General features: G+C 41.1%; 1 protein-coding gene across 1 annotated transcript in view; it reads left to right on the top strand.

The window, feature by feature from the left end:
* The first annotated feature begins 213 nt into the window (after positions 1–213).
* LOC138288100 (carboxypeptidase A2-like) overlaps positions 214–9,344 on the top strand; it is a 41,017-nt gene continuing 31,886 nt past the window's right edge. The window contains exon 1 of the mRNA XM_069229330.1: positions 214–317. Coding sequence (XP_069085431.1) covers positions 253–317 — 65 coding nt within the window. The 5' untranslated portion in view covers positions 214–252. The remainder of the gene's footprint in view (positions 318–9,344) is intronic.

Raw genomic sequence — 9,344 nt, 5'->3', positions numbered from 1 at the left:
GCAGTGTTGCTGCTCTTGCGTCTTGGGGTAGGTGCAGTCCTTGGATTTCATCAGCTACATTGGAAAGTGTCTGGAGCTCGTCGCGGTCTGTAATCTGCAGATGGCCTTGAAGTGCCTTTTGCACAGAGGGTGTGGGAACCGACCAACTGGAGGGCCAGGTGCAGCTGCCTCTAAAGGCAAAGTTTCTGCAGGCCTCCCTATAAGTAGGGGCTGGCAGAGGCCCTGGGTCTGTGATACCCGAATCCTGCCACCATGAAGGCCTTGCTGTTTTGGGCAGCCCTCTTTGGGGCTGTCTTCTGCGAGGAGACTTTTGTTGGGTGAGAATTAAACACAATGCTTCTTCATTAAACTAAAGGATATTAAGCTCTTTTTTTTGTTTGTAACAGCAAAGCCCACAGGGGGCGAGAGACGTAAAACTTTGTAGCTAGTGAGCTGTTGGGGAAACAGACATGTCGAGTTATTTTCTGTAAGCAAGCCTGTTGGTTTGTTTGTGAACTTGTTCAGGGTGAACTGCAGATGACTTGGGCAAGGAAACCCCTGTTTCGATGAAATTGTGAACCAATGCATTTTAAGCAGGGCCTGTGTGTTTGAGTGAATGCAGGTTTGGGTACTGCTGCACCAGGTTCTGTCCTGAATGTATTTTTGGAAGCCACTACAGATACCTTTTTACGTGATAGTGTACGGGTGGAAGGAAGCTCATATTTGGTCTGGTGTGTTCATATTAAAGGTGATGCTGCCTTATTGGATAGCTGAATAAGTGAGCAATTATTCTGATTAATGTCAGCTCTTGAGAGGCAACCTTCTGCACGAAGAGTGAAGTACATTTTCTATGCTTAATAAACCGATGAAACCACCACTTGTAATTATTTAGTCTTAGCTGATAAAGCTTACAGGTGTTTGATTCTACATTGGTAGTAACAGCGGTACAGCCTCATGCTTATACTAACTATGACTGCAAGTTTGATGCACATAGGAAGTAATGTCAAACAGTGGAAATGGGTTGTCAGAAAAATAAAGATTTTTTCTGGCAGGCCAGCAGCTTGGAAAGGCAGACGAGTCTCACTGAAGGAAAAATCTAAGCTCCAATTTTATTCCAATCTTTCAACCTGTCACAAAAAAAATCATATCACTCTAAAAAGCATCAAATGATGCAGGCAAAGCGTACACAATATCTCCATACCGCCCTGGAGAGGAAATCCCTCATGTACAGGAACCAGCAGTCAGACCTAATCATAGACTGAATTGCTCTTGTGGAAGTCAGGGAAAAACTCATGTCATCAAATGGAAGCCGTATCTCATAGTTTCGAATCTGTCTGCATCTTTTGGATTGTGATGTGATTCCCAAATGGCATGAACGATAAACTGGAAACTCATAATCTTGGGGTTAAATCACTCCTGGAGGGCACGCCCAATGCACAAGTCTGGGTGTCCCAATATTTACCATTAACAATATCAACAAAATACATTTACAATACAATACAACTTCTGGGGTCTACAAGAGATCCAAGCCCTGTTTTTGTACGAGTCAGTTATCTGATGTCTTCTGGCATCATAAAGATCCCAAATGCATATACTCTGCTATAGAATAGCTGCAGGCGGCTTGCGAGACTATAGTGTTACAGAAAAAATACATATCCTGAATTTGCAACAGAAGTGGGCTTTAAGGTGCAACATTTTTCATGCAATTATTGTCAGATTCGCACATCTAGAGTAAAAAGGCTAATAATCAATGGAACCAAAAGTGAAGACACAATCATCAGTCACCAGTCAACTATGCCCTCTATGACATAACTTTAATGGCTGGACCATTAAACAGCACCCTCAACTTTGGTGATACCTGGATTGTGGCACTTTCTTTTTAATCCCCAGGTTAATTATGTGAATAAACAAGTTAGTTAACATTACGATTTGGCAGAAACCTATCAACATTTTCTTTATAATTTATGAAACTACCCTAATTAGAGGTTTTGCTGTTCCCAGGATAATAGATTATGAAAATGCATCATACTCAAGTGACTTCTCTCATTTTCCGAATTCCTATCCCGATCATTCCAAGGTATTTGAAACTCCCTGCAATTCTTGTGTTCCAACAAGAAAGTTGTCTGATACCACCTAATTGTTGCCGCATAGCAAAGTAGACCTTGAAGAAACTGTGACATGGAAGTTGGTCCATCTCACACCAAAGCACCTTATTTGGAACTCACTCGGTTTCTGAAGACACCCACATCACAACCGCAAAAAGTTCAGCAAAGTGTTAAAATCTGTTAGCATGGCTTTGTAATCACAAAGCTGTGGGAGTGGGAATTTTTTGACACTGCAATTGTTAAGTCTCGCTCAGTCAACTCCTTTGTGGTCTTGGGGGCGGGGAGGTGTCATTGAATGTTAAGAGCTGTCTGGCTGGAAAATAATTCAAAAATGTTTAGATCAATAACCATTCTGCCTAGAACACGACTTGTGCAGTTGATGTTCAAAATGAGTATAAAGTAACGTTGCAGAAAGCACAAACAAAGGTCCTCCCTCCTAGTATTCAAACTATAACCAAGTGCAAAAATGGCTATCAAATCTTACATGGTACAATCTGTCCCGAGTAGTTATGTCACCTTAACAAAACCCGCAGAGTAAACATCCAAAGCAGTACAGTTGCTACCCTAATTACGAGGACTTTACTCTGTGGGTTTAGAAGCCTGATGACCTGTCAGCTTTAGATTTGTGCTGGGCATTCCAAATTATAGGTTGGTCACAGGCAAGGCTTGATATTTTTTGTCGCACAAGACTCCTGGCCAAAATGCGTTCAACCATATTGTCTCGATTTTGTATGCTGATAAGTAGCCAAAACATCTGCTAGGTTTTCAAGACGTTTATCTCCTCAGTGCTCACACTAAACGTTTGGCAATTCTAGTGCTCACACTCCGTGTAGAGCAAAAGGGATGATCTAGTGGAAACTGAATAATGAACTCTGGGTTATTACCCACAAGGTCCAGAAAGGGTCTGCTGTGCACCAGCAAACATTAATCAAACAAGAAAAAGTTATCATAGTGCCAGGACAGGAAAAAGAAAAGAACAATTTACATGCATTTTCGACTCACTCTGAAGCCCCTTATAGTAACTGTGAGGTCTGAGCTGTAGTTCTCATTCGTATAGTCCTATGCAAAGATGTGGCAGCACCTATATGCCATGCCGTAGGTTGAAATCTGAAGGTGGGAGTAGAAGATTGAAAATGTTTTGGTTTTACCTCGCACGGGATTTTTTATCAGATTAGAGTACTAGGCACTTGATTAAAAATCATGGTCCGTATGAGCCTACCCTACAGCGGGGTCTACATGTTTCAACACTTACTATAGGTCATTGAGTGACTCAGCGAATTCTGCACACCTATCTTACTGCATACTTACCAATATGTAGCCTTTGTGTGGGTCACTCACATTAGATCCGGTTCCTATGGATTCCCAAAAAATAGTGAAAGCAAACCTGACATTAAAAGTAGTGTAGATAGAGGCGCCCCCCACACAGATTGGTTCATCCCTACATGATATCCCTATTTTTTCCCAAGATGAAAAATATTGGAAAAGAATACTCATAATGGTGTCCTTATCACACAGCCAGTCAATTGAGAACCGTCATAGATCTTTTTAGAAACCACTATTCGTTTTTTCCCCAGGATAGAATGCATAAGGAAATTGTTTGGGGTTCACCCATTTAGCAAAATTCTTATACGTGTCTTTCATGTTCTTCTGTTCAAAAACATGTGGTAGGTCAAGTTTGTATAAAGAACATAATTAGACATGTATCTTCATTCCAATATTTTTCCTGTTGAAACACAAACTGCATTTTGTATTATATGAGTAGTACTACAATAGTCTTTATTTGCAGAGATTTCCATACTGACTGCAGGATCTTGGCACACGTATGACTACGTCTTAGTACTAAATGTGGAAGTGGCATCAAGGAATGGCTGGAAAATAGGGATTTCTTACTACTAAAAGGGAAGACTAAAAAGTGGTTTAAGAAGGGACTTGCACCCACTACAAAAGAGCAAGCCCATTGCTATTGGCAAACTGAATTTATATAGTTATTACAGACAAAAAGGATCCAAAACAGTTGTAAGTGTACTACAGCGTAGGCCTGGGGTAAGTCAATACCAAGAATGGCCAACCGTTAAATATGCAAATACCACTCATAGAAAATAGTGGAGACAGGGAACTAAATTAAAATACCATAGGAAATAATGTTACAATAAATTAAATTACTTTAACATTTTTACTTTATATATATAAATTGAACTTAATATTTAAAAAAATCATTGCATATAAATACAAAAACATTATCTTATTTTCAAATATTTCAATCAGTTTTTCAATATAAAAAAACGTAACTTTGTTTTTAAAAAATAAATACATCCATATAAAATAATTCCATACATAAAGTGTAGTCATTTAAAGCATAATAAAATATAAATATTACAATTTAGGTGGCTTTTTAACTACATCTTTAAAAAAATGAATTTCATTTAATATATTTAAAATAATTAAATAGTTAATTAAAATTAGTCACTAGTGCTATAACGTTTTTATTTTGTTCTACATTTAAAATTAATAATATTTAAAATTATTTTACATTAAGATCAAGCATAAAAATATTTTGCAAATGTTTTTACCTGTTTTTTTACAGCAAGGAGATATCCACTATCTATCTATCTATCTATCTATCTATCTATCTATCTATCTATCTATCTATCTATCTATCTATCTATCTACCTGTCTATCTATTTATCGATTCACTGAAAAAACAAAGGTTACAGGGCCGTTATAGTTAGGACCTGAATTTACTCATACAAAACTGTAGAAATTCAATTCATGTAACTTTAACTTGTGCCCTAAGGTAACCATAACTTGTGCTCTCGCCATGCACATTTTCTTTCTTCAATAATTTGAGTGATAATATTTCATTTATATTTTTAATGATGTTGACATGAGTGTTCTAATATCTGGGGTAATTAGCAGTGCATGTAGAGAGCGCAAGTTATAGTTACCTTAGTGCAAGAGTTATGGTTACTTGAAATAGCTCTAACCATAAACTGCTTAATTTCTACAGTTTTGTACCAGTAAATTAACATCCTAACTATAACGTCCCTGTAACCTTAGTTTTTTTCAGTGAATTTCTATGTTTTAAAAAAAGATCTATTTCCTAACTATAACATCCCTGTAACCTTTGTTTTTTCAGTGAATTTCTCAATTTTTTTTACGTAAAGTAATTTTCATTACTATATGTTAATCCAACCACCACCACGCAAGGCCGCAGCGGTTGGTCACAGAGTCAGGCCTGTAGCCAGGCCCTGCGGCCAACCCCTATAACCACCCAATCCTGTGCTGTGCACAGCCTTCGGCCATGCGCAGTGGGTGTTGGCCCAACCCTGCATTGCCCCCACACCCAGGCCTATTTCTGCCCCAGAGACCCCTTCCCCTGGGGCCCAGCCTAAATATTGAATGTTTTTAGAGGACGGAGGCCACATGGCACCCCTCCCCAGACTGACCTCAGCCCAGGTTATCCCATCACCTGGGGCACGGCCTAAATATATATATATATTTTTTTACAGTGGAGTAGTGCCGCATGGCCCCACTCCACAGGGCTGAGCTTGACCCTGGGGACCCCATCCCCCGGGGCGTGGCCTAATTATTTTTTTTTTTTTAAGGGGGACCACATAGCTCCCATTTACGGGGCCAATCTCAGTCCCGGAGACCCCATTCCTTGGGGCGCGGCCTAATTATTTTTTGGGGGGGGGGCACATGGCCCCTCTCCACAAAGTCAATCTCGGCCCGGGGCCCCATCGCCTGGGGCGCAGCCTAATTTGAAAATGTTTGGGGGGAAGAGGGCCACATGACTCCCCCTCCACAGGGCCAATCTTGGCCCCAGGGGCCCCATCCCTGAGGGCGCGGCTTAATTTTTTATTTTCTTTGGGGGTAGTGGGGCCACATGGCTCCCCTCCCCAGGCTGATCTCAGCCCCAGGGACCTCATCCCCCGGGTGCAGACTAATCATTTTTTTTATTTACAGCTCTCCCTTCATAGGAGCACAGTGTTTGCTGTGACTTGCTGCCAAGTCACAGCAAACAGCTATGTCCCGGAGTTGGGCAACCGGGACATCCCAGGAGCCGGCCCTGGGGGTGGCGGTCCCCAGGGCCATTAGTGGCCTCCCTCCACCATACATAACCCAGGGGAGGTGGTGGTCACCGGGGCTGCAGGGGGTCTGAAAAGGACCCCTGATCTCTTTTTCTTCAATCTGCCCCAAGGAGGTGATGGTCCCTGGGGCTGCAGGGTGTGGAGGGTGTGCACCCCGCACATAATTGATAAAGTGCCCCAGGGAGGTGGTGGTCCCGGGGCTGCAGTAAGGGGGCTGAGCGCCCTCCCTGCACATCTTTTCATAGATGCCCGGAGAGGTAGTAGTCCCAGGGCTGCAGGGGGCCACACACCCTCTGTTCAAATTTGTTAAGGTGCCTCGTGGAGGTGGTGGTCCCTGGGGCTGTAGGGGGTCACGCACGCCCACCTGAACATCTTTTCATGAATTCCCTGGGGTGGTGGTGGTCCCCGGGCTGCAGGGGGACTGTGTGCCCCCCTGCACATCTTTTCATAGATGCTCCAGGGAGGTGGTGGTCCCGGGCCTGCTGGGGGAGGGGGGCACGCAGCACTCCCGTACATCTTTTCCTAAATGCACCAGGAAGGTGGTGGTCCCTGGAGCTGTGCAGCCTCCCGGGATCATTTTACAAAGTGGTAAGCAGCCCCCCCACATATTTAACTCATCGCTCTGGGAAGGTGGCGGCCCCTGGGGCTAAAGGAAGCCCAGGAGGGGGGCCTTATATGCCCCGTACCTCATTAAAGACCCCAATGCCAGCAGGACCTGTCCCAACCAGGGACTAATAAAAAGAAGAGGTCGGAGCCCACCCTTTTCTTTAAAAAAAATCAGAAAAATCTACAGACCCGGATCTGCAGATTTTTCCAATATTTAAAAGAAAAATGCTTTAATGCCTTGGCTGGGTCCCTCAGGGAGCCCAGCACCAGAGCAAAGGGGTCAGAGTGACTCTACCCTGGCCCCTTTTCTTTTTTTTCACTTTTTTTCTGAGACTTGGCTGAAGCACATGAAGCACATGAAGCCGAGTTTCAAGATGGCTGCCAACACTTCTTTGTAGATTTGTTGACAACCAATCACATATCAACACGTGCCAGTTGGATTCACGGAGGATCTGTGTCCCTATATATCTATATTTTTTGGCCTTAAATGTCTCCAGAACTACTGAATGGATTTCTTCCAAAACACAAAAAGTGTGATCTACGCAACAGGCTCTAGCTTCCTGCCAAAGTTGGTGTAATTCTGTTCAGTGGTTTGGGTTGTAGGAGGTTCTAAAGGTCCTATGGAAAAATGAATGGAGAAAATAAGTTTTAGGGCCCCCCTTTTTCTCAACCCCATCTTGACAGATCACTCGGAAACTTTCAATACAGCAGCTGCACTGACCAATGTAGAAGTTTTGACAATTTTGTGTAGATTCATCAAGCGGCGCCAAAACTATATGCAAAACAAAAAATGCTCCATCTATGAAAACTAGGTCCTAACTATAACTACCTAGTGGCAACCGCCACTAGGTAATGTGTGTATATGTTTATATATATATAAAGGAAATGATTAATTTTCAATTACTTTATTTTCACCACACAAAATAATACCACATCAATGCGTTTCGGCTACAAGAGTCTTGATCACGGCATGCTGGTATTTTTCTGTTTCTACCTTTTGCATCTTAGCTCCCAAATAGCCACAATGAGGCATTATGAGAATTGAAGTTCCTTTTCACCTTTAAAAACAATGAATCTATGCAATTATCATTATCCTTATGTAACGTTTGTTTGTTGCAACTTCTATATTACTTTTAACAGTCCTTTCTTTTCTCTTTTGATATAGTCATTGAGATTTTCATTGTGGCTTCTATGGACATATATCACATATTCAGTTTTGCAAGTGATTCTTTGATTTATCTCTACTTGTTTTCCAGTACACTCTTCAAAGTGTAATTTATTAACTCCAATCTTACAAGCTTTACATTTTTTGCACTTCAAAACGCCATTATTTTTGCTAAGCCATGTTTCTTTTGAAGGTATTGTAAAATGACTTTTCACAACCATATCTTTCAGTGAGGGTGCTTGTTTGTAAGTTATTGAGGGATCCAATCCAACTTTATGTCTAATATATTGGTCTCTGTATAACAAGTTCCAATATTTCTTAAAAATTTTAGAAATTGCAAAGTTGTCCAGACTGATTTCTCAGAACTATTCTTATTTGTGCATTTGTCTCTTTGCTTTTCTTTTTGTTCTGTACTAAGAGTGTGTTTCTCTCAATTTGACTGTCTCTTTCCATTCCTTGGTTTATATCACTCTTTTTACATCCTCTCTGTGAGAATCTTTGTTTCTTTTTACTATATCGATGTAACATCTCTTCATCACTTAAACAGTTTCTCTGTAATCTTCGAAATTCCCCATGTTCTTTATTAGCTGTTTTGGATGAACGCTCTTTCCATGTAGTATGTTATTCATTACGGTTGGTTTTCGAAAAAGAGTTGTCTCCAATTTCCCTTCTCATGCATGTATTTTTACATCCAAAAAATCAATCTCAGTTTTGCTTGAATTGTATGTGAATTTCAAACCTTGTTCATTTTGATTTAGAATCTCAAATAATTGCATACAAAAAAAATATATATATACATTTTCCAAAAAAAGGTGTGCCTGTAATTTTTGTTGCATGTGGAAAGTTTCAGGGTGATCTTTCAAGCAGTGGCCAAGAAAAAGAGGGGGGGTCAATATACGTGTGTTTCCCATATTAATTCTCGTAGGAGTTGTGAACATGACCAAACCACTGGACAGAATTATAGCTGTTGGTACGCAAATTATGCTTCCAGTTTTTTGGTGTAAATCAGTTTAATAGTTTTTGAGATGCTAAAGGAAATCAAAATTTGTATATCTCGGGCCGCGACAACTTCGCGCATGATGAAGAGCTCGTGCAGGGAAATGCAGAGCTCTGATTAGCTGCCAACACTTCAACCGTGAAGAGTTGGCAGCCATCTTGGGACTCAGCGTCAGCCCTCACCATGCACTGCTAATTAACCCACAAATTATGGCATTCATGACACCCTTGATAACATCATTGTAATATTTGCAGTAAACTTTTTGACGAAAAAACTGTGCACGTCAGGAAGCGCAAGTTATAGTTACCTTAGGGCACTAGTTATAGTTACTTGAGATAACCTCTAACTATAACAAGTGAATTTCATTGTTTTTGTACCTTTAAAATGCAAGCCTGACTATA

Source organism: Pleurodeles waltl, chromosome 4_1, assembly GCF_031143425.1.
Source record: "Pleurodeles waltl isolate 20211129_DDA chromosome 4_1, aPleWal1.hap1.20221129, whole genome shotgun sequence".
NCBI lineage: Eukaryota > Metazoa > Chordata > Amphibia > Caudata > Salamandridae > Pleurodeles > Pleurodeles waltl.
Note: the sequence above shows the minus strand (reverse complement) of the source record. Positions and strands in the feature narration are given on the sequence as shown.